General features: G+C 49.2%; 1 protein-coding gene and 1 long non-coding RNA gene across 21 annotated transcripts in view; one reads left to right on the forward strand and one right to left on the reverse strand.

Moving 5' to 3' along the window:
• MAPT (microtubule associated protein tau) overlaps nucleotides 1–25401 on the reverse strand; it is a 107682-nt gene that overhangs the window by 33782 nt on the left and 48499 nt on the right. For 12 of the 20 annotated variants that reach the window (XM_082443103.1, XM_082443099.1, XM_082443116.1 and 9 more), the window contains exons 2-5: nucleotides 14042–14161; nucleotides 9935–10021; nucleotides 7305–7391; nucleotides 3361–3426 (exon numbers count right to left, since the gene is read on the reverse strand). In XM_082443103.1, the coding sequence (XP_082299229.1) occupies nucleotides 3361–3426; nucleotides 7305–7391; nucleotides 9935–10021; nucleotides 14042–14144 (343 nt within the window). In that variant the 5' untranslated portion in view covers nucleotides 14145–14161. Of the gene's footprint in view, nucleotides 1–3360; nucleotides 3427–7304; nucleotides 7392–9934; nucleotides 10022–14041; nucleotides 14162–20962; nucleotides 23820–25401 lie in introns of those variants that run through there. The other 8 variants (XM_082443115.1, XM_082443100.1, XM_082443105.1 and 5 more) reach the window with 4 other exon arrangements.
• Nucleotides 14670–25401, forward strand: part of LOC309651002 — a 172937-nt gene continuing 162205 nt past the window's right edge. The window contains exon 1 of the long non-coding RNA XR_014257885.1: nucleotides 14670–14699. This is a non-coding gene — a long non-coding RNA (uncharacterized lncRNA). The remainder of the gene's footprint in view (nucleotides 14700–25401) is intronic.

A 25401-nucleotide genomic window follows, 5' to 3' on the forward strand; every position in this document is an offset into this window, starting at 1 on the left:
CCCACCGTGACAGATTTGAAAAACCCAAAACGTATCACCGCCAGGGCTCAAGTCTTTACTAATAGACCTGCCATGAGACCCCAGTAACAGAAACACGGTTCAGGTGTATCCAGATCGTGGATTATGGACAGTCTTCTGCACGAGGTGAGGCGACCACCGTGGCAGTAAAGGTGGTCTGCACGGCAAAGACATGGGCGGCCCACGGGGACCACGGCTTCACCCCTATCACACCACTTGCCATGTGCCAACCCAGTGGATGGAGGGCACACTTCCCTTTTTTCTGCTTCATTCATGCAACATTCACGTGAACTCCTCCTTAAAGTATCTGTGTATTGAGACTTCCCTGGTGGCGCAGTGGTTAAGAATCCACCTGCCAATGTAGGGGACACGGGTTTGATCCCTGCTCTGGGAAGATCCCACATGCAGCGGAGCAACTAAGCCCGTACGCCACAAGTACTGAGCCTGTGCTCTAGAGCCCGTGAGCCACAACTACTGAGCCCACGTGCCACAACTACTGAAGTCCACGCGCCTAGAGTCCGTGCTCCGCAACAAGAGAAGCCACCACAAGGAGAAGCCCGCGCACCGCAACGAAGACCCAACACAGCCAAAAATAAATTAAAAAAAAAAAAAAGTATCTGTGTATTAAGGACAGGAGACGTATGCTCATTGGTTCTCCTAATAAACATCCTGTATTTGTTTTAACTCCCAACTCTTCAAACATCCTACCTAGTTCCAGAACAACTTCACGGCTCTCCTCTAAACAAAATCTGGAACCCCAAAGGACTGAGGGTCTTGGAAGAGAAAGAGACTGGATGAGGGGAGGGGAAGGAGGTGGGAGAAAACAGGTGTCCACACACATGGGTAACACGTCCCTCTCGCCCCAACCCAGTCTGAGTCCTTGCAGCTGCCCACTGGACCCTTATCAAGAGGCCCGGCTCAGCCTTACCTCCCACCCCTACACCGGGACCCTGACCTCACCATCTCACTCATCTCGTGTTCCTAGCATCACCACAGAGCCTGCCACAAGGCCAGGGATCAGTGCATGAAGGCGTGTCAGGAAAACGTGCTGATCTCCGCCTTCCGCGGGGTCTACAGGCACCTCACGGGGGCCCCTGGTCAGTCTCGGGGAGGAACCGCCCAAATGACAGAGACGGAGGAAACAAGCTGGGCAGCAGGCAGCCTGAGCAGGTGCCTCAGTGCCTCTTCTTCCCAACCCACCGCTCAACAGACCAGAGGCGGCAGCAGCTGCCGGTCCTTACACCCACTGACGGGCCAGGTCTCCAGCGCCTTCTGGAAAAAGCTTTCCTCCCGAGCTTCCTAGAAATTGCTCGTGATGTGAGTGTCACTGTACTCTGATGCACTGCAGGGCTTGAAAAGCCCCTCATTAAATAGAAACAAGGGCACCAAACATACAGAGTAAACACAGCCTGAAAAGTTACCAATAGATGATAGTACAGCGTATGTGTGCGTGTGTGCGTGTGCATGTGTGTGTGAGGAACCTTAGCTCATGCCATTGCACTCCTGGAGGAAGGAGCCAGGCTGGGAGAACATTCTATTCAGCTCCCAGAAGACTGCAAAGCGCTCAGTAAATATTAAACGTAGCAATCACCGGGGGTGGGTCCAAGGTAAAAAATATTTGGGAAAACACAGTTTGATGTGTTAAATTTGTGTCCCCACACTTCCTTGGGAGACCTGGTCCTGGAGACACTCACAGAAGAAAGGTTTACCCTGGCGTGAGCAGGGGTGAGATGGGTAGGGTCTCCCCACACCTAATACTCAGCCAATTGCAGCTCCATCCTGAAACATCTTTTCTGTCTTAGTACTTCATGAACACAGGCTGCCAGAGGTTTTCCTTCTGCAGCAGGAAAGCAAGAAAGAGATAATAGCTGTGCTTTTGTATACATGGCTCTCCCTAAATCTGCTTGTTTTTGTACAAAACAGACTGCAGGCCTGTGTCAAATGAAATGTTTGCGGATCACCAGTGTGCCTGAATTTCACAAGGTTCCACTGCTTGTGGAGCTTGGGCTTGGCCATTTGGATCAGCAGTTCCAGTCGAGACATTAAATACTGGCCTTGGGAGTAGAGGTAGAAACCTCCGCGTGTTCACAGATTTGCTGCCAATTTCCCATTGCAGATGTTACCTGGTGTTCATCTTTATATCTATATGACTCTAGGCCAGTGCTGGGAAAGTTAAAAATTCAGTTAGCACAAAAGTAAAGTTTCTAGGAAAGCTGATGGCCTGATCTTTTTGTTGCATGGAATATGTTTTAGGGGCCTGGAGACATAGCCTGCAATAAAAATTGGTAGAAAAAACTCATCATTTCTTTTTATGGAAATAGATCATCATTTCCAGAGGTTATAAAAACCTCTAATTTTACCTAAAAGCTGCAAATCATAACCTAAAAGAAACAGGAGGCAGGATTCTAGTTATTTAACACATAGACTGAGGTTTCCCCTTATAATGATTATCCCTTCTAATATTTTCTGAAGCTCTTTGTAAGTCTAAGAATGAAAACACGCCTTTCCATGACACGTGAGATGAGAAACCCTAGCCCACTACGGGGCAGGGACCCCTGGGGAGCGGAAATGTGTAGTTAGGCTTCAAAACACCTTCAAGGAGACATTTCTTGAGGGCCCAGAGTCTTCCTAAAGTCAGATGGCCCCAGTGGTGGCACTATACAAATCCCATATCACTTTCTGGAGAAAAGAACAGTGTTTTCCCTGCTTTCTTACAATCTAGAAGCTTCCACATTACACAGTAGACTGTCAAATTCATTTATGCAGCAAATGACGGAAAACAAACCCAGTTAGGTCGTATCGGCGGTCTCTGTTTCCTAAGATCAGGAATCTCTAGGATTTAAAAAATTGAGTTCTTAAAACATTTATGCTCAGTGATTACACAAAGTTGCTTTTCTTGAGCACAGCAGTTTTGGTCCCTGAGAAGAAAATCATAATAAGGTTTGAAGGTTACACAGAAGAAAGTTGAAAAGAAATAGCTCAGTGGTGATCTGGTTGAGGCTTTGCTCCTGGGACAGGCCAGAGGGCCGCCTACAGAGGAAATCACTCATCGTACATATCTGTGTTTCTGCTAGTCATTGATTCTCGACTCCCCATGCTGGGCAGGGCCAGCTTCTTTCAGAACACTAAACACCTCAGGAAAGACTCAGAAATGGCTAGAAAGAGCTAGAGCTCTTTCTCTATCTGTATAGCCCACCTTCGATAAAAACCAACTCCTAAAGATCAGGAATTAAGGCCCAGGTCCAAATTCTCTTTTCAGGGTAGGTAGGGTCCATCTGTGTCGCCATCCCCCTCTTCCCAACCCCCCACGTCATGCGTGGCAGGCAATTCTAGCCCACTGACCTTGGGTCACATGTCCAGCAGCTTGGTCTTCCAGGTTGGGGGTGTCTCCAATGCCTGCTTCTTCAGCTGGTTTGTGTGTCAGCAAATGAAGAAGATAAAAGCAAAGACAGTTATTGTTTGCTAGAGACAAAGCTCCCCGCCTCTTCCGCTATGTTTCTGAAAGCATTCAGGAAAGGCACACCTTAGCAGCACCAAGGCGCTGCACCTCTCTGGCTCTTTGCAAATGTGACTGCCGGGGACGTGGATGAAAACAGTTCACTAAACAAAACCCACACAGCCACGCACCTTACAGGCGACACAGTCCAGTAGGAAAGACCTTCTCCACAATGGGCCCAGGGTCCTCAGTACCCCACTCAACAAAGACACAGGACAGGTGAGGTCAGAGAAGCAATGTGCTGCTCGGCCACTGCTGTGGGAGCTGTGTCCGGGCGGAGGCTGCCCTCCCAGCCCCAGCCAGCGCTCCTGGGGCGGCGGGCGGCAAAGGTGCAGGAAGGACAAGGTGCGGGCTGTGGAGTCCGGCTGGGGTTCAAACCCAGGTGCCCCCATTACTCAGCCTCTCTGGGCCTCTGTCTCCAACTCTAGAATCCCAAGGTGATGACGCTGGCTCGCCTTGCAGGAGAGTGGTGAGGATGCATACAGAATGGTGTGAATGTATTTAGCAAAGTGCCTCGGACACGGTAGGGGCCCCCTGGCGGTTCAGTTCCTTTCCTCCAAACTACTGGGCAATCCCCTTTAACCTCATGCTTAGAATAGGGGCTACCTCGTTAAAGGGAGGCCAGCAGTGTCAGTGAGCAGCTTTTGGGGTGTCTTGGGCTCCTGCTTAGGGATCCACAGTCCATCCCAAACAAAAAAAGACTGAGAAAAGCTACTGATCGTCAGTGGTACCAAAATCAATAAGCTTTCATACAACACCAATTTCTGCATCATGGAAAAAATCGGGATATTGCAGCAGGACCATGGATACAACTGTCCGGAAGAAAGAGCCCCTAAAAGGCAAGTTGGTCACGTCGCACACTGACGTGCGGTGACCCCATGATCCCAGGAGAGCCAACATGCCCTGTTGGACAGTGACAGAGCGGCCACCACCCTGAGAAATGCCCACCAGTTGCTGGCTGGGCCACCAGTCCTGCAACGACTCAGTCTCTACACCTAAACCAGAAATGCCAGGTTACCACCACCTGCCATACGGGTCCACCACAGAGAACACGGAGGAGGCAAAAGAAAGACCCCCTGGGTCGCTGGACAGACGCACGATGGCCTTATAAACAGCCAGCCCGCTGGCTGGCCCAGGGCAGCTGTGGCGAGGGGCAGGGGGCCAGCAGTGGGCTCGGGCAGCTCCCCCACTACCAGTTCCTAGGCAGGAACACCTCTGGGTGCCCTGCACGCTGACACTGTATGGCCTGTGAGGTCGAATGGTGACAGCTCCACGTCACTTGACAACAGCCGACTGTCTGGGAAGCACAGCTCCGAGTGTAGGTTTGATCTGAGTTTCTGACAAGGTTATGGAAGAAAGGCTCAGAGTGACAGCAAGTCCAGCTAAATGGCACGGAGTCCTGGAGACAGAGGACACGAGGAGGCATGCTGATGACATCACCGCCGTGGCACTGGGAAGCCCACCGCTTTCGCTTACCCACGCGGTGTCTTGATATCCTGGTCCTGATGCAAATCAGAAACTGCGGGCTGCTGCTCACATCTCTGACATCCCCTGATCCCAGGAAGGGAGATGCTCAGAGAAGCCAAAGAGAGGGAGGGTGTGTGACAGTGGCTGGGCCGTCACATCCCTATATGGCTTCTCCATATCCCTGGAGCCCCAAGAGGGCGCCATGCTCACCCCGCAAGGCAGGGATTCCTGCAAAGGGATGGCCACACTGCACCCCCAAATGGACCTCAAATGGGAAGCTTCATAGGAGAACCAAGATACAGCAAAGGGGACATGCCCAAGTGAGGTGCTAAATTAAGGTACATATCGTTAAAGCCACCAGCTGAAAAAATGTCCCCACAACTCTAAAACCTCCCGCTTCATTGAGGATGTAAAGGGTGGAGGGGGAGAGGATTTTTGAGGAGGATTTCTTTAGAGACAGCAGCTTGGGGGATGGGGGGTGGCTGCCTGGCCACCTCCCATCTCATCCCATTGAGAGGGTTTCAAGGCACCAGGGGGAGACACGTGGTGTGAGTTCTCTATGGTTAGGGACATGGTGGACGGCTGTCATGAGCCCACCTGGGAAAACCAGAGGAGGAGAGACACGCTGGCCCTGCCTTGGTGGCAGAGCAAAGCCTATGGGCAGTCTGCATATCCACAGTCTGTTGGGGCAAAGAATACCCATGTTCCCCATGGACCTGTTGTGGGCACAGGGCAGCTATAGTGGAGGGGGCGCCTCAGGCCACATGCAGCAGGGCCACTGATGTGAGAAAGCCGACCTCAGCAGGCAAGAGGCTGGAGGTGGCTCTTCAGACCCCAAGGGGCCAAAGAGAGAAGAAATGTCTGCTGGAATCAAACGCAGAGGGAGGGACCTTCGGAGGGATGATGGGGATGGTGAGGGTGGGGTGTCTGGAAGAATTCCAAAAAGATCCCCACAGAGAAAGAGTCAGCTTTAAACACCTGCAGACCACGTGGACCCGGCTCACAGCAGCGCCAACGCAGTAAGAACCTTCCTGCCCCTGCCCCGTCCTCGCCCCCTCCCTAGTCCCAGAGAGGAGGGGCTGCAGCTCTGGCTGTTATGCAGGATTGGACATTCTAATCAGCATTTGCAGACTGGGTTTTGTGACTGTGGAAACTTAAAACACTTTTGATAACTCAGAAGTGATCAAAAGTCAAGAGGTGGCTAGAGTTTTCATCCCAGGCAGGGGAAGAGCTTCGCCCACTGACACAATTGTAAAGGGACAGCGGGAGACAAAAGCCAAGTTACCATGAGTCGTTCATTCCACGGCCTTCAAACGACCTTCACTGTCAAGGACGAGGCCTGCCAGCTTCCAGAACATTCCCCCTCCACCCATCTCAGAAAACCAACTTGCAAATAGAAACTACTTGGAGGAGGCGGTGGTGCTGCTCGGCCCCTGCCCAGTGTGCCCAGCACACAGGCCCGGGAGAGGGCTGCAGGCTTCCTAAACGGCTGCCCTGAGCCCCGTCTTCAGGAAGGAAAGAAAACTCCTGCCGGGGGACATTTCCCCCGCTGTCCATTGCTGGCGACATACGGTCCAGAACTCTTCTGCATTTCGTGCTGAACACCCTCCAGATCGCCAAGCCAACGGCTGGAGTCGTGCGTAAGCCCGGGGAAGGGGACGTGAAGCAAGTGACAGCCAGGGCTCTGGGCTGTGCTCGCTGTTCCCTAAGGGCCTGGGCAGCTCGCAGGTGACTCTGGCGGCCCCGAGTCCAGGGCTATTTCTGGTCAGTGCCCTGTCTGGGCTACTCCCCATCATCTGTGTTGACAGGACAGTCTCGTCATGTCTGCTCGACACTGATACGTTTGAAAAGATAGTCCTGAAAATGGATGCTAGATTACATCGCTGAGTTCCTCGGGGACTGTCCAATTACAATCCTCCAAAGGTGTGGGTGGGCCATCTCAATGCCGCTGCACACTCGGCTGCCCCCCAGGGAGCTGTTGACCTCCGAGGAAGTAACCCTACTGCTGGCAGAGTCGCAGCAGGAGGGTGGACTGACCTTGGGGGTGAAGGCAGGATCTGCCACCAGCCTGCCTCAGAGAACTCTCTGGAGCTAAGACAAGGAGAGGAGCTAAAAGGAATCCAGAAGGTCCTCTGTTCTCTGGGAGGCAGGCAGGCAGGCAGCCAGCCACGGAAGCAAAAGGGCATCAGGCTCAGAACCACCAGAGATTTCCAGAGGCTGCTGTCCACCCACATTCCTGCTGCACTTGGAGACGGGCATAACCCCACGTGCACCCATCCTCCAGCAGGGGAGCTGGGCATCCCGACCTGGGAGTCACCCTCACCTGTGGTTCCTTCTGGGATCTCCGTGGGGGGCTGAGCGGCCGCCTGCTCACCGGGGGCTCCCTCATCCACTAAGGGCGCTGTCACGTCTGGAAACCACGGAGAGTCACCTTAGGGGGCCGGGACGAGCTGTGCCACGCCCCTCACCTTTGCTCTTTGGGGATGCAGAGATGCAGGGATGGGGATGGGGAGGGGACTCAGCCGCATGCAAAAAAGCAGCCCCACAGAGCAGGGCCCAGAGCCGTGCTCCAGCTTTTGACATCTCCCCAGGGAGCACATCAATACTCTGAGTGGCACCCATGCATGGGCCTTTCCAGGCCCTCTGCCAGGAAAGCCAGGACAGCCCCCCTGTAAACACTGCAGTGAGAGGGACGGCTGGGGACGGTAGCAAGTGTTTTTAAGGAGGAAGTGTTTAAAATCAGATGACTTGTCACAGGTGTTTGATCCTTAGAGCAGTGCAGAACAGGAGAATGGGATTGGGACCAAGGCAGTGCAGGAACTCTGCAGTCAGGGCTGGAGTCTATGGCTCTGCTGGGAGGCTGGCTTTGGGCAAGTCTTTTGTCCTCTTAGGGTCTCAGTTTCCTCATCTGCAAAATGGGAGTATCACCACCAGGTGACCTCCAAGTTTTCTTCCAGTTCTTATCCCCCTGCCTCCCGGAGCCCATGACCCATGGATTAAAACCACAGACTCCCCTGGGTGGCAATGAACAGGCCGGCCCTGTCTGGAGTCAGGTGCTTGACAACAGGCCCACAGATGGATCCACCTTCAGAGCAGAGACTGGAGGAAAAGATCCACCACCAGGAGTTGCTGTTGGTCTCTCATCGAGGTGAACACTTCCAAATCGGCATTCTTCCCTGAGCAATGCCCTGGCATACTCCCAGGCCATTCTGGGCAAACATAAGGAGTTGTCAGCTTTGAAAGCTTCCCAAGAGTCTGAGTCAGGTTCGTCAAAAGGAGTCCATTTTATTATGGTTGTCTCGGGAGCAGCCTGGCAGAGTCCAGCCCCAGCAGGCTCCCCCATTCCCTGTGGGGCCAGAGCTGAAGCTCTTGGGATGCACATATGGACAGGGTCCAGAATGCAGCAAGACTTGGTTGGTAGATTCTTCCAGAATAAAGCTGATTTGGAAGGCTGGCATAAAATCTGGCATTAGTGTTTCAGGACCTTCTCAGGGCGGTAGGCAACTTGCAAAACTGTCCTAACAAGATAAGCAGGCTATGTCTTAACATCACTGGCTCTAAGAAGGAGAGCAAACAGCATTTGGTCTGGTATTCTCTTCACTAGGCTGAGAACCCCAGAGGTTGGGGGGTGGTGGGCAAAGGGGGGAAAGGGCCACATCCACTATATCCTCCATGGATGCACCATCAATTGGCAGGCACTTGACAGCCACTTTCTGAATTCATCCAAAGGTGGACGCTTGAGGAGATGCTGGGGCCAGGTTCTCATCAAAGTCATGGGCAGGGACCAGGGAAGTGCTGAGAATAGAACCTTGGAGAGGATGGAGAGATGGAGGGGCAGATACTGCCGACTGGTTACTCAAAAGCCATTGTCAATGCCCTTATCCCTTGGTTTTTCCTGCTAAAGAGCCTGGAAGGCAAAATGCTCAATGTCCCAGCCTCCCTTACAGCCAGGAGTGGCCATGAGACCCAGTTCTGGCCAATGATACATAAACAGAAGTTGGTTAGGTGGGGCCTGCAGAAAAACTGTTGCTTTCCTAATAAAAAGGGAACACATTTGGTTTCAGGGCTCTTTTGGTTTTGCTACTTTCTTTCTTCTTGAAAGCAGATGTGATGTCTGGATGTACAGCAGCCATTCTGTAACCATAAGGCAACAATCCAGCCATTAATGATTGCAGAAGACAAAATAGTTGACACTGAGAAGCTGCTGTCCAAGTCCAGACATTTTATTATGTGAGACAAATAAACCTCTTCATATGTATGTCACAGTTAGTTGGGTTTTCCATTACCTGCGATCAACACAGTCTTGACTGATATAGATGGGAAGCAAGAGAAGATGGTCAAAATCAGGACCAAGGAACACTTCAGGAAATACATTAGCAGCTTTGTCATAACTTAGACACCAAATGTCTACAGAGGACAGGTTAGAAGACGGGCTGGAACTAACAAACACCATGGCCAAGGTCCAGACACCCAGGCCAAGCTCAAGAAATGAAGGATACTAAACCAAGACCAGTCCCAAAGTGTGAGCTTGGAGATGTGCACTGACCTGCCCTTTCCTCAGCCAAACGGCTGCTTCAGGACCTGGTGGCTCATGAAAGAAGTTTGGGGAGACAATGGGCGAGGAGCAGGGGCTTTGTGGAGCTGAGGTCAGGCCCTGCTTTGCCACAGATCCCAGCCTGTTCAAGTGTGGCTGACTCAAAACTCACACACGATGAAGCTGTCCACACCTGACCCTAGCGAGCAAGGCATCAAAACAGAGCGTGGCTCCCACAACACCCAGGGCCTGAGCCCCGTCCTGCAAAGCACCGAGCGAGCTATCTCTCAGCCAGAGGGAGCGGCAGCAGCAAATGCAGCCAGGAAGGGTGGCACGTATGAGCTCAAAGCGTGGCTAAGCGCAGGCCGGAGCATGGGAGGAGCTGCTTGAATAAAGCCGTGAGAAGAGGGAGGCCCCACCTTCCGCCGTTGGAGTGCTCTTAGCATCAGAGGTTTCAGAGCCTGGTTCCTCAGATCCATCATCGGCCGGGGTCTGCAGGGGAGATTCTGGAACATATACAATGAGCCCCTCAGAATGGCTGCCTCTCTCCACCCCTGCTTTCGACCTCAGAGGACCTTGGGGACAGTGTCTTTTGGAGCTGAAATCACCCAGCGTGGAACCCAGATGGATGGACTGTGGCCACATGATAAAACCACAAAGGGGACCAATCCCACCCCCACCCCAACACAACTGGGCCCCCAAACCAGGGTCACCAGGCAAAGAGGCACGCAATGTTTACCTGTTCTGGGACGAGAGGAGAAATTGCCTTTTAATTAGCTTGTGGTTCCAACTGAGACAAAGGCTCTTATATTGACAAACGGGCAGCAGACACCAGAAAGCTAAACCACAAGTAAACTTGGGGCTTTGTGTTTCCCGACTGAAGAGATTCATGGGAGATCACTGCCATGAATTAATGACAATTAATGACCTGGGAAAACACTCAGAGATCCAACTCCCTCCTCTGCAAAGGAATTAGCTCAGGGCAGACACAGTACTTACTTCTAACTGTACACTTGGCTGTGTCTCCAAGTACCGCCCAACAAGCCTTGAGTTACACCTGAAATGTCAGCCATCGCTACTTATAAGAAAACTGTCCTTTCAGAATCCACAGCTAAGGGAGCTCTGATGGACTCTGCAAAAGCCACTCCACCTGGGGTGGGGGCAGCCTTGGAGATACAGGACAGGGAGCTGGTTCTGCATGAAGCAGACTCACGAGATGAAAAAAGGCAAGTGATGTTCTAGTACACTTCGAGATCAGACATGTCGCACCCTCTGCTAGAACGCCATCCCTGGACACTCAGCTCTGGCTGCACCCATCCAGCCAAAGAAGGGCTGATTCTAAAGAAGCTTCCGGTCCTGGAGCTTGCAAAAACCTGCCAACTCCCTCAAGGAGGCTCTGGACACATATTGAGGGAGCATCATGCAGACTGTCTGCCGGGTCTTATTACCGACCAGCCTAGACTGCCAGAGCACAGAAGCCTATGGGCGTGACGGTGCCTCAAACACTTGTCCTCCAAACACCCCTCCCCCAATCCATCCCCAGCCTACAACTGTCATCATCTGCTTTATCCTTGTTAAATTTCTTGGAGGGAGGGAAGGAAGGAGGAAGAAGCCTCTTCTGAGGCTCTTCTGGAAGGTCTAACAAGTTAACTCATTAACACCTTTTAATTCATGTGGGTGCATTATTTTATCAGTTAACCAGCTTTTACCCACTTTGCAGCTCTCTTTGGCTCTATCTAACCCTATTCCAACTTTTAGCATCAATGCAGATGCTCTTTGTTTTAGTATTTTACATGTGGTTTCTTGTCATTATTCAAAAAAGTCTCTGTCACTTATCTAAAATGTTGCTTGTAAAGTGACACCGTCTGTCAAGTCACACTTTTCACTCCCCATATAAAAATAACTCATTCTAAATCCTTAGTAGCAAGAACAAATTTGATGAGAACTATGAAAATCTCTTAGGTATCAACTTGCTTTCTTGGCAAGTATATTCTTTGGGTAAGTTTGTTTAAACTGTCTTCAAACACTTTCCTTTCAAAGCAGTGACAAAAAGGTTATTAGCATCTTAAAATTTGCATATATATTATACATATTCATACATACATCTGTTTCAGGATAGAACTTCCAATCACGTTTTATGTTAAAAGAATTGAGGAGTTTCAGTAAACATATTTTAAGCACCTCTGAGACACAAAATAACTTGGTAAATTTGTTCTTACTTTACAAATTGAATTTAGTTTCTCTTTCAAAAAATAAAAGTGGTAAAAACCACTTTTTTCCCCAGACTTTAAAAAAATGAACTTTTTATTTGAGAACAGTTTTAGATTTACAGAAAAACTGCAAAGATAGACCACAGAGGATACCCCACACCCAGTTTCCCAAATCGAACCTGGGCCACAACAATGAAAGCGTTGAGTCCTAAGCACTGGACTGCCAGGGAATTCCCAAGAGCACCATTTTTTCATTGGCACAATTCATCTGGGGCAGAGTTCAGTATGTTGGGATTCTAAGTTGGATTCCACCCACAAGAGTTTAATAACTGAAGCTTCAAGGAGTCGTGGCTAAGGGTGACCAGAGGCAAAAACATCTGACATGGAGCTGAAGGCTATACTAGCCCCATAATCTCAGACATGAAACTCTGTCACCTGTAAACTGGGGAAGAAAACCTCCGCCTTCACTGGTTATTGTGAGCGCTACCTGAGACGTCGGTGGCCAAAGCCCTTTGCCAACTTTTGTAGAGTTCTACAAAAATGCCTGAATCATCTTTTTTTTTTAAAGATTTTTTTTGATGTGGACCATTTTCACAGTCTTTATTGAATTTGTTACAATATTGCTTCTGTTGTTTTTATGTTTTGGGTTTTTGGCCACATGGCATGTGGGATCTTAGCTCCCCAAGCAGGGATCAAACCCACACCCCCTGCCTTGGAAGGCAAAGTCTCAACCACTGGACCACCAGGGAAGTCGCCTGAATCATCATTTTAAGGAAGTCCCATTTATAAGTAGGGCAGCCATATACTTTATCACCCAAATAGGGACACTTGAAAGTGAAAGCAGCGATACTGATAATGAGGCAGAACACTGATGTGGAGGGATGGTGGGCTCAGGTCTTCAGATGAGGGAGCTCTCAGGGCCCAGCTGCCGCTCCAACCCCTTGGAGAGTTGAAAATTAGCAGCTCTGGCTGGAGCCAGGCTGTGGCCTGGGAGAGGTCAGAATGCACATTTCTTGCCACCATTGGTGCCTGACACCCGGAGGGGAGGGTTGAGCCGAATGGGAGCAGGCATTTCCCCTCACCCAGAGCTTCTGGCTGGGTGGGCTCCCAAGAAGGCCAGAGGGCTGCCTCTGAGCTCCGGGGACAGCCCATTTCTTCCCTCACCTCCCCCAACTTGGAGCCCACTTGTCTGATTCCCAAGCTCTGCCTCCAAATGTGTTCTCTGCTTAAACAGGTACAGAGAAGTCAGCCTTTGAAACAAGGCCTCCCAACGAGTCCTGAAGCGTCTCCCAGGTAGGGATGTTTTCTCCATGTGCTTCCCCAACCCAGGGCTCCTTCTGGTAACCCCGCCTCTTCCAGGGAACCTTCCCAGATAGATGTACCCAGAAGAGTTCCCTTCCCACCTTGGAGCTCTACCACTGCCATCGACACCGCACACCCCAGGCTTGTTATTTTTAGCATTAAAAGAGAAAAGTAGACTGCCATTTCATCTCCTTAGAAATGGGTCTAGAAGACAGGGACCTAGTCTTTCTTATCCCGAGGCTGCACGGTGGGCTGCTCCAGGGGGCACTGGCCACCAGTGACACTGGGGGGAGAGGGTTCCTTAAAGGACAAGCCAGTGCCCTACAGGTCAGCTTGGTGCTCCCATCAGCGATGCAGGGACTAGCATTCGGAGCCAGAGAGAGGGCTCTGTGTGCTCCACGGGGCTCCCCGATCTCGGTGGTCAGACAGTGCAGTGAAGGGGAGAGAGGAGGCCAAGTCAACTGGGCCAAAAGACTGTGCTATAGAACATTAAGAGGTTGATGTGGTTTATTAAGGTATAATAGGGACAGTAAGAAACCCTGAGCTAACCAACTCTGGCCAAATAGGGGCCAGACAGGCCTATTAAGGAAGAGAAAAAAATAATGTATAAAGTCATGTATTCTGCATGCTAATAAATCCTGCTGATTTGTAGCTTAATGGGTATGGTTAAAGACTCAACAGACCACCCTTGTATTAATTAGACCAGCAAGCCTCCAGCAATCCTTATCATACGATACCCAGCAAGCCTCCAGCAATCCTTATCATACGATACCCACGTATGTGGCAAACTCTCCTTTGCAAAAGGCAGATTTTCAAATAGCCTCACATTTTGAGTTCTGTTGGCTCACTCAAATTAATGAGGTTTCAAGTCTATTGACAATCTAACACAATACAGTATTTAAGACTCCTTTAAAACTCAGGATGCGAACCTTGCCTGCCAGCCCTTTCCAGAGCAATCGGGTGGGCCGTGATCCCCACAGCGCCCGGGCCCGTTACGCAGGGCCGTGCACTAACCTTTCAGGCCGTGCTCCACGTCACCCTCGTGGTCTTGCAGCAGGGTGTAGTCCCCCTGAGCATGGTCTTCCGTCACGTTGAACTCCTGGCGGGGTTCAGCCATCCTGGTTCAAAGCCCACCTGGGGAACGAAGATGGGAGGTGAGGGCCGGGGTGCTGTGCTGAGGCTAAGTGCTTGGGGGTGGGGTAGGGGGCAGGGAGAGAGAGGTGCCACCTCCCCAGTTCACAGCAGGCAGATTTCCACCTCCCCTCTCTCCTCCCCAACAGCCAGATGCCCAACCTCATCCACAGGGTGTATCGCTGCCGAAGTGTTATTTACTTGTATGTGCACTTTTAATTCACCAGCATCACAATCAGTTCATGTCCAAAACCATCAGGTGGGCAGGTTCAGCAGGCCTGACTTGTTACTATGCTCACTGCTCTTTCCACTTCATTAAAAAGTAAATGCTGCTGACTGGTAGTTTGATGCGGTTTAAAATTTTTTTTTTATTTTATAAATTTATTTATTTTTATTTTTGGCTGCATTGGGTCTTCGTTGGCTGCGCGCGGGCTTTCTCTAGTTGTGGCGAGCGGGGGCTACTCTTTGCTGTAGTGCCAGGGCTTCTCGTTGCGGTGGCCTCTCCCGTTATGGAGCACGGGCTCTAGGCACGCGGGCTTCAGTAGTTGTGGCACGTGGGCTCAGTAGTTGTGGCTCGCGGGCTCTAGAGCACAGGCTCAGTAGTTGTGGCGCACGGGCTTCGTTGCTCCGCGGCATGTGGGATCTTCCCAGACCAGGGCTCAAGCCTGTGTCCCCTGCATTAGCAGACGGACTCTTAACCTCTGCACTACAAGGGAAGTCCCTGATGGGTTGTTTTTTTTTTTTTTTTTTACTGAGAGGGAAGGCATCAGCTGGGCACTGCTGGTGAGGAAAATGAGGCACAGAGAAGCAACGTGATCGTTCAATCACACGCTGCAGTGCCATGGAACCAACTTGACCTGGGTGTCCCGACTCCCCAGCTCTGAGTCAGGTGGCCCCCCGGGGTCAGGGACGGGCTTTCACTCACCTCACTGGTTCCCACCAGGACCTTCGGGTGTGCATTCTGAGAGCCAGGCTAAGTCCTTAACAGGGCACAGTGCGGGGGCATGAATTTGGGGCTGAAGAGCAGCATACGTTCCCCTCCCGCAAAAGCCCCAGCTGAGATGGCTTCAGCTCAACAAAGCCCACTAGAAACGATCATTTAATCATACTCTGCCCTCTTCCTTACTGACAATATTTAATTCTTTATCTTAAAAATAACTCATAACTTTGAATTTCTGAACTTTTGAGTATGTCATTTTGCTGTGGTTCATTCATGCTACTTTGGATTATCCCATGTTTTATATTTTTATCTCTGTAATTTGAGTCTCTTGTATTTTACTTTGATATTTTCCTTTTAAATGATCTAGTTATCTCATATTATTTATTTGCTACTTTATATTTTTTCTTATCTTTGAAACTCCCCTGTTCTAGCTGCTTCTACTTCCTCCCTTTAAACTTTTATAATTTTTGATCTTGGTTTTTCTTTTTTTTTTTAATTTTTATTTATTTATTTATTTATTTATTTTTGGCTGTGTTGGGTCTTCGTTTCTGTGCGAGGGCTTTCTCTAGTTGCGGCGAGCAGGGGCCACTCTTCATCGCGGTGCGCGGGCCTCTCACTGTTGCGGCCTCTCTTGTTGCGGAGCACAAGCTTCAGACGCGCAGGCTTAGTAGTTGTGGCTCACGGGCTTAGTTGCTCCGCGGCATGTGGGATCTTCCCAGACCAGGGCTCGAACCCGTGTCCCCTGCATTGGCAGGCAGATTCTCAACCACTGCGCCACCAGGGAAGCCCTATTTCTTACCCTTTTAAAATCTCAGTTATGTTTTGATTTATTTTACATATATTTATTTGATTTATTACATATCTTTATATAAAGATATGTAATAAATACATATATATTGCTATATATGTAATAAAACATATCTAAGTAAACATATTTATTTACACATATTTATTGGTTTATTTTACATATATTTATTTATATCCTTATTTTTTCATTATTTTTACTTTGAATTTTCACTCCAGATTCATGTTAGCGTTTCACTTAATATTTTAAATTTTTTGAGATAATTCTAGACTTATAGAAAGATTGTAAAAGTTGCCCAGAGGGTCATTAACCTTTTGAAATCCCTTTAAAATATATTTCCCTGTTATCTTCTATCTTTCTAAACTTTAAGGTTGCCTTTTCTTTTAATCTCTCTTTTTTATAACTGTAACTTTTATCATTTTTTTATAATTCTGACATAAATTTAGTCTTCATTTTTAAAATTTGGGCGGCCATTTCCCTTTCTTTACTGCCTTTCCTTTATGTTCTTACCTTTATTCTAATTTTGTTTGCTTTCGTTACTTTAAATCTCTAGTTTTCCTTTATAATTTGTTAATAGTTATCCTCCTATGTTTCTGTTCTCATTTCACAAGCTGTTTTTCAGTAGCTGTAGGCGAGTTGTCAGGGGGAGAACTGGTAACACAAACTGGAGAGGACAAGCCTTTCTTTCTCCTCCAAGCCTCCACTGTACTAGCTCTCTGGCTTCTGTGATCAATGAGTAATGTCTGCTATGGGCCAGGTGTGGAGGGCGTACCTGATGTCACGCATTGTCAAAATGCATTATGAGTTGCCAAATGTTCTAAAATCCACAGTCTTACCTCTGACAGGTATTGGACAAGTCATATAAATGGTGGGCTACAGGGTGGGAGGGTCCACCTGGGGCAGACACTCCACCTAATACCTCCCAGACTGACATAGGTGTGGGGAGACAGCCAGCCTCTGCCACTGTGTTTATACCAGCTGGCCACTGGCATACTCAGGTCCAGCTCCATTTCTCTCCTTTCTAGGCAGGACACGCTCGTGTGGGTGTCTGAGCTCTCTTCTCCACCCACGATGTAGGATAAGAAGCTGGGAGGGCTTAGGATGGTTCTAAGAATGAGGTCAGTGAGACCTCTTCTGGGTGAGGCAGAGGGTGGGTGGCCTGGCCCCTCCTAGGCAGCTACTTTTCATTCTGACTGAGGCCCTCGTCTCTCAGAGAGCTCTTGGGAGAGGCATCTGAGGCTGAACATCTCCAAACCTTTGATATCTCCCCAAGGATGGGCAGGACTTTATCCTGGGAAGATCAAAGCCCAATTCATCCTTCAAGACTTAGGATCTGGTGGCGATATTCTCTACCCTGAGATATACTGATGGTCTGTTTCCCTTAGAAAGCCCCAAAACAAGAACCCCTGTGCTAAGAGGAACAAGTTTCATTATCAAAGGAGTCAACTACTGCTCCCCACCCAACTCTAGGAAGTAACGCCTCCCTCGCTGCTTCCTGGTGAAGCCTCTCTCAGGACATCCCTGGTCACTGCCCAGCTGCTTGTGCCCGGGGTTGGTCCATGAGTCACCTCACCTGCTGACTCACCAGGAGCCCCACCCGGGAGCGGTAGAATCAGCCCAGAAGCGCAAGGCCTCCCAAACTGGCTGGAGACACTACACCTGGCCCGGGTGAGCCAGATCAGCCAAATCAGGTCGTCCTGTTCAACCTGCAGCTAAGGTTTTAGGGAACACTAAGAAGTTTAATGAGCCCCGTGGTTTTGTTTTGTAGATTTGATCAATTCCTTTCAAGGACTAAGTTTTCCCATTTGGAACATGGTGGATGGAAGTGTAAAAGCAAAAATCTGATGCACTGGCTTCTTTTATAAAATGCCCATTTACATCCTTTGCTTCTCTGTCATGCCTCAGTGATCACTGTAATGATTTGAATGAGTTCTTAATCTATGAGTGACATGAACCCTTTATCATATTTGTGGCTAATAGCTTCTCCTTTTACTTTGGTTTCTTTCTTTTTTTTTTTGGCCACACCGCACAGCTTGTGGGATCTCAGTTCCCCAGCCAGGGATTGAACCTGGGCCATGGCAGTGAAAGCCTGAATCCTAACCACTAGGCCACCAGGGAACTCCCTATTTTGGTTTCTGATGGCTTCTACTGACGGGTTTTACCTTTCATACAGTCAAGTCTATTTTTCTTTGTAATTTATTCCATTGCTCTATAGTATGTGAAGATCATAAATATTTTCTACTATTTTTTTAGTGATCTAATTCTTTGTATTAAATTTATTAATTCATCTGGAATTTATTTAAGTGTATGATATGAGATGGGAATCTAAAAACTTTTCTCCCAAATACAATAGCTAAACCAATGGGCCCAGCCCTATTCATAGAACAATCTGCCCTCTTTCCCCAGGTGAGTGAACCATCTATTCTGCTCCATTCACCTGTCAATTTTGGTGCTAGAGCCTCCCGATTTAAGTGTTGGATCTCCAGTCTTATTCTCTAGGTGGGCTTAGACACTCTCATCTTCTTTTTTCAAAATTGTTTGACCTTCTTGCACATTTTCTCTACCAGATGCTCTTTAGAACATTTTTTCCTCAAATTCTCAAAATTCCATTGGGATTTTGGCTAGAACTGCATGACGAGCCAAAACGATAAAAGTTGCTATCTTCACAATATTTAGTGTCCCCACCCAAGAGCAAGGTATGTTTTCCCATTTATTCTTGTTTCTAGATCTCTTGGGGTGGAAGGAAGGATGTAGTCCTGCACCTTGCTGAGGCCATTCTTTTTTTTTTTTTTAATTTTTTATTTGTTTGATTTTTTTGGTCTCTTTTTTCTTATCCTTTCTCATCTTGCTGCAGCCACTCTTGATGTCTCCTCATCCTTGGCGTTGCCTTTGTGAGTGGGACCCTCCCCTTCATCGTGTTGATGATATAATAATAAGGGCTCTGGGTTTCCACAGTTGAGATGATTATGGCTGGAGCTCTAACACTGGTACCGGCACAGGGGCAACGGGTTCCCCTCAAGGTCTCTGGGGAATGAATGGGAGAACCATTTTCTAGCCTTCTGTTTATCAGAGATGAGATCCCTTAGCAGAAAATCTCTCACTCAGTGACTTGTGAGGACCCAGGTTCGATCCCTGGTCAGGGAACTAGATCCCGCATGCATGCGGCAACTAAAGATCCCACATGCCACAACTAAAAAGATCCCGCTTGCCCTGGTCTCTTCCCTGCCCATCTGCAGGACCACCATGTTGGGGGTGGATGGGGTGAACCACGTGACGTGCTGGCTGCTTCTCACTCAAAGTCTGGAGGTGGGCAAGGTGGCCAGTTTGGACTTTGTTCACAGGCATGAGCAGGGTGGCATCAAAGAAGTGCTCTAAGGTCACTTTAGCAGCAGTCGGCAGGGCCAACTGGATGGGTAAGAAAGGACTGTTGGCCGGGAGGTGATTGCACTGATCCAGGCATACAGCAAAAAAGCCGGAACCAGAGCGGGGGGCAGAGGCCATGGAAAGGAAGGGACAGATCCAAGAAGTGTACTTTAGATAACATTAGACTGGGCTTTAAAACTGGGCTGGGGTCAGAGAGAGAGAGCAGAATCCAGGATTACACTAGAGGTGGGAGCTTGGAAGGCTGGGAAAATGGGAGGGGGTAGCACAGTCAAAGGGAACAGCATCAGGGTCCAAGGCAGCTGGTCAACAAGGGTGGGTTCTGTCTTTAAAAGATCCCTGCTCAAAAGAAGAATCTCCCCCACTGCATTTTACCAACTGGTGATCGATTTGACTTAATAAGTTCTAGGAAATAGATTCTGCTATCCCTCTTGATTTCCATTATAATTTTAAATTTTTTATGAATCTTTTTTTAAAACAGATCTACAGTGAAACAGTTTTCCATCTTAATTTCAGGTCAAGGGTCAGCAATTTGTTTCTGTAAAGGGCCAGAGAGTAAATATTTTAGGCTTTGGGGGCTGTGCCTTCTGTTACAACTACTCACCTCTGCTGCTGCAGCAGGGAAGCAAGCACTGATGATAGATCCGTAAATGAAGGAGCACGGCTGGGTCCCAGTTAAACTTAATTTACAGACACTGAAATTTGAGGTGCATATAATCTTATGTATCATGAAATATTTTTCTTTTGTTTTTGTTTTTTTCCACCATTTGAAAATGTAAAAACCATTCCCAGCTAACACCAGATTTGGCCCATGGGCCATAGTTTACAGACTCCTGCTTTTGGCTTTCCCAGTATTTCTTCTCCTCTCTCAATAGTGAAAAAAAAAAAAAACCTGTAATTAAGTCTTGGCAAGAATCATTGTACATTTTGGTCTCCTTCCAGAAGTTTCCAGAAGTTTCAAGTCAGGAGCAGGAGAACTAAGGGTCATTCTGGGGCTTGGGGCAGTGCCGCACTGTTCTAGGGAGTGGAGACAGCATCCGTGGCATAAGCCCTTCGGCTGCCAGGCCGCCTCGCTCAGCGCCACAGAGCAAAAGACAAGGCAATGGGTCTCACTGTTCCAGATTCTAAGGATCCCCCACTTCCCTGCCACCAGCACCACCCCTGCATGGCTGGAGAAAGTCAGAAGCACTAATAGGAAGCTGAACAAATTACAGGGGCCTCTGGAGAAATTAAATCATCCTTTAAAACATAGGCTACTATTCACTATGCAAAATGAATAAACCGTGTGCGTCTCAGGTGTCACTATTTTCCTTTAGGGTAAAAAGAGGAATGCATGGGAAGAACTCTCTAAACAGGGAGGCACACCCCCCCCACCCCCATCCCTCCCACTGACCCCAGCAAATGGCCTTAGGTTTATGGACCTCCTGATTCAATGAGGCCACCAGTGCTGTCTCTCCAACTCATCTGGGCTGGGCCACTTGCCCCGTGCTAATGTTTTGGTACCTACAGGTCATCTCTGGAGCATCTCTGAGAGGCTACTCGACATAAGCAGAAAACAGAACCCAGAGGAGGATGTGCTTGGAGAGTAAAATGAAGTAGCTCTTCTTCTCAGTCTTAGGACAAATACTGAGCACAAGAATGCAAGTCCCGTCGGGTGGAACCTGTCTGGGTCACTTACGGGCAGATGAGGAATCTGGGAGGTACTCTGCCCAGGTCACATAGCCAGGAAGAGGCAACGCCAGGATGCAAAGCTTGTGTCCTCACGGAGCACTCAGCTGCCCTCACTGCCAGTTCTTCCATCCGGGACCATCAAATGTTCCCCAATTTTCCACTGGGGCACAGATCTGGGGTGTGAAAGCAGCAGTATCCAGGACTCACACCCCAAAGCTGTGACTAAGTCACTTCTCTCAACCTCCTTCATGTCACCCAGTGACCCCTGAGCTCCCTTCCTGCTCCAATGTTTTACTTTAAGTGGATCGATTAGGCCTGTGTCCTCCAGCTCGGAGCCCTGGGAGGATTGGTCACAGGGCAGCAGGAGTCTCTAGCCCAGGCCTGGCTGAGAGGCAGGGGGCCCTGGCATCCCAGCCAAGGGTCTGAACGCTCAGCCCTGCCTCCTTCTTTTCCCACCGTCTCTGACCCCTGTGGTCTTCCTCTACGAGAGCCAAGGGCAGGATGATTTCTCTGGAAGAACTGGACAAAGAACATGTAGAGCAACTGACAAACGGCACAGCCGTATGTCCCAGCCCTAGGACTTTCATGCAAAGACAGCAGACTGAAAACACAAAAATAAGCATAGCCCTGAGGTGGGTACACAGTCCAGACTAGACGTGGTTATATCACCCCACAGATCCTTGTAGCCTAAGAAAGACACACAGACAGGAAAATAAACACGCCAGGAGCTACTGTCCTAAGGCCATGCTTTGCCTTCTTATTCTTCTAAATCAACCAATCTCTTTTTCAATCTCTCTGATTTCCTACCTCCCATTTTCCCAGGCAGTGACCTACAGGCAGTGGGGTGGGAGGTAAGGAAGAAATTTTAGGAGCAGCACAAAAGTTGAGTTAAACCTGGAAACGAAAACGGGCCACTTTTTAGGGACCCTTGGAAAAGCACTACCTCCTGACAAGAGAAAATGAGAAGCAGAGGGTCCTGGAGTCTGTCCTTGTCATTTGGTAGCTGGTAAATTGAGGGGAAGGGGCTTGTTAAGTTGTTCACGGTGCCTGGTCCTACAAGATCACACCCCCAGACCCAATGCTGCCTTGCCAATGGCTTGGGGGGTGGCAAGCCAGGAAAAGGGAGAAGAGTGTCTGCAGGGCTGAGAGGGAGAGACAGAGGAACAAAGAGGACAGTGCAGGTGATGAGAGGATAAAAGAGAAGGCAGGAGAGGGGAAGGGGGTGAAGGCACAGGGAGGGAGGAACCCCCTGAATCAAACCGTGGCTGCTGCAACCCAGTCTTTTCTATTTACTTTCCTGATTGAGGTAAAATCCACACAACACACAAGTGACCATTTTAAAGTGAACAACCATCACCACTGTCTAGTTCCAAAACATTTTCATCACCCCAGAAAGAAACCCTGTGCCCATTAAGCAGTTTCCCCCCATCCTCCTCCCCCCATGCCCTGCCAACCACTAATCTACTTTCTGTCTCTATGGATTTACCAGTTTCGGAGATTTCAAATAAATGGAATTATCTAACACTGGGCTTTTGTGCCTTGCTTCTTTCGCTTAGCGTAATGTTTTCAAGATTCACTCACGTTGCAGCACATGTCAGGGCTTCACTCCTGGAATGATATTTCATTGTATGGATACACCACATTTTGTTTATCCATGTATCCACTGATGATTACCCACAGTCTTCTAAGTTTGGAAACAAGATAATATGGAATTTTTTTACTGTGACGTTTGTCTGATAATGCTGAAATCGGGGTGGAGGGGGAGGAAAGGTGAGGGCAGGAAGGGGTAGGATGGTGGAAGAGGAGAACGGCAGGGACCCTCAGACAACCTTCAACTTCTTCCTCATTTTGCCAAGGCTGGGCCCCCGGCCCCTCCAGACCCTCAGGGCACAGGGATGTGCAAGTGAGACCCCGGGTCCCTTTTGCTCCCGAAGAAGAGGGTCCTCCCAGGCTGCAAGGTGGATAAATTTTCTGCCTGGTAGAATTCACATGCTCTGTGTGTCTTACCTGAAGAGGCAGCTTTGTTTCTGATCATCTCAGGCTGCCCTCTGAGGCATCCAGAGGTGGGTGAGGGAAGCCCAGGTACCTAGCCCAGCTCAGAGGTGACTTCTGGAGCATCACCAGGGAACCCTGCTTGCTATTTGAAGCACGTCTGCCATTTTCTTGGACACTTTCCCACGCCAGAACATATAGGCTCACCACAAACCTATGAGGTGGGCAGGATGCAAATCCCAGCCAGGTAAAGGGTCCCAAGAGCCTAAATGACTTGCCCAAGGCCAGCAAGGCAGCCTGGGACCTGACTCCCCTCTGGAACACAAATTCCCGGCAGTTCTGATGCCTCTGTCTGCTTCCCCACCCAGGCTTTTGCTCCTGCCCAGTTCTCCAGGGTGTCTGCGGGTTTCAGCTGACCTGGGGCAGTCTCTACCTGAAGGAGATGAAGACCAAATAGCCTTCCTACACCTACTGCCATCCTTCCTATTCCTTTTAATCTTCTTACTCACAGCAATGCATTTTGATTCTAGAAAGCTCCTCGGGTAAGCCAGGACAACAGTGGACACCATTTTTGGCAGTTTTGTAATATTAACAGCATCTGTTTATTTGAGTCGTGACTATTAGCCAGTCTCAGGGGCTTCAGAGAGAGAAAGCGAATCTCTGTAATACAACAGACCCAAGGGAGGAATTATCCTCTTTCTAGATGAGGAAACAGGCTCAGAGAGGTTCAGGAACCTGCTGAGGGTCACACAGCTAGTAAGAGGCAGAGCAGGATGTGAACTCTGATCTTTTGATGCTAAAACCCATTTTTCGGAAATTGTATCATATCAGTGCCTTCCCAACAGAGAGTTTAAAAACATAGCCCTTTTCTCCCCTCCAGGACCCAGAGAAATGACTCTGTCCCGGCTGGATGGAATTAGAGTCGAGGAGGTAAGAAGAAAGCCCGCGTCAGGGGCTGGTCCCGCACCCTGGCTCACCAGGCTCCAAGCAGGACGCGCTGCCTGTGCAGTCCAAGCCCGGGCGGAGCTTTTTGTGTCCTAGAGCCCCCTCCCTGAAGGCGCCGGGGGGAGCTGTTTCGGGCGGAGCTGCAGCCCTCGCTAGGGGGCAGCACATGCCGGGGCGCAGTGCCCGCTCGCTGCAGCCCAGCCACTCAGCTTCTCCCCCAGGCAGCACTGCAGGCTCCCGGGCCGCCGCCGTGACTCAGCGCAATCACCGCCACCAGAACAGGTGGCTCCGTCCAAAAAAAGGACGCTGGCCCTTAAAACTCCCTCAGGTTAAAAACCCAACAGGAATTAGAGTGTAGTGATATTGCACAACTTTGTGACTATACTTAAGTCACTGAACTGTACACTTCAAAGGGTGGATTTTATGGCATGTGACATATCCCAATAAAGCTGTTTTTTAAAAAACAAACACCCTAAATGGATCTCTCAGATAGTTGAAGATCAAGTAGAGAGAAATCTAAAAATAACCTTAAAATGACCTTTGTTCTCCAAGGTTATTTTTGGCTCCCGCATCCCATCTTTCCTTTGCTCTGGTCCCTTTTCTGCACCATCATGAATTTGCCAGTGCATTCAGGTGGAAAACAGGATTCCTCATGACAGGAGCCATGTTTCAAGCATTTCCAGGTATTGACTCATTTAATCAACACAACTGCCCCTGTTATTATGTCTGCTTCTACAGAGGGGGAAACCGAGGCACAGAGAGGTTGAGTAACTTGCCCAAGGTCACACAGTAAACATGTAATGGAGTCAGGGCTCAAAGCCCAAGCAGCCTGGCACCAGAATCTGACCTTGTGAGGCCGACTGACACAGTGATTAAATCAAGCAGTGACTGAGATCACCCATTTCAGGAACATAAGGACCCGCTCAACTGAAAGCTTTCGTTTCCTTTGAAAACTTTCTCTTTGTATTTACAGTCTATTCTTTAATGCTTACGGTTCAACTGTTTTACTTTAACATATAAAGATTAGTGAAAGGGCAGGCATAGTAGTCTCCTTGGCGGAGGTGAAGTCTGGGCCCAAGGTCATTAGGAAATCCCTACACTTATGAAGCGGGGAGCCAACTGCACCTAAAGAAAGAGAAAGAGCCTCCAGGGTTCAAGAAAACACTGGGCTGGCTCGTGGCAACTCTGCTGCTTCAGACGCTCTTCCCTCACAGCTAGTCCCAACTGGGAGCTGCATCTCCTTTTGTGTTGCCCCTCTTCTCTCCCGCCCCGGACAGGCAGGTGGCACCCAGCACCCAGCACCCAGGCACCACGGGGAAGTTCTCAGGAAGACTTGCTGGAGGGAAGACGGCCTGGCAAACCTCAGAGGAACTCTAAAGTGTGAGCTTGTGCTCACGTCCTATCACAGGGTACCAGAGAATGTTCTAGAACCAAATCTGAACAATAATAATGATAATACCCGGATTTCAAGTAGAACTGCCAACTTAAGTGGAGAGAAGATAAAGGAGC

Source organism: Balaenoptera physalus, assembly GCF_965194825.1.
Source record: "Balaenoptera physalus genome assembly, chromosome: 20".
NCBI lineage: Eukaryota > Metazoa > Chordata > Mammalia > Artiodactyla > Balaenopteridae > Balaenoptera > Balaenoptera physalus.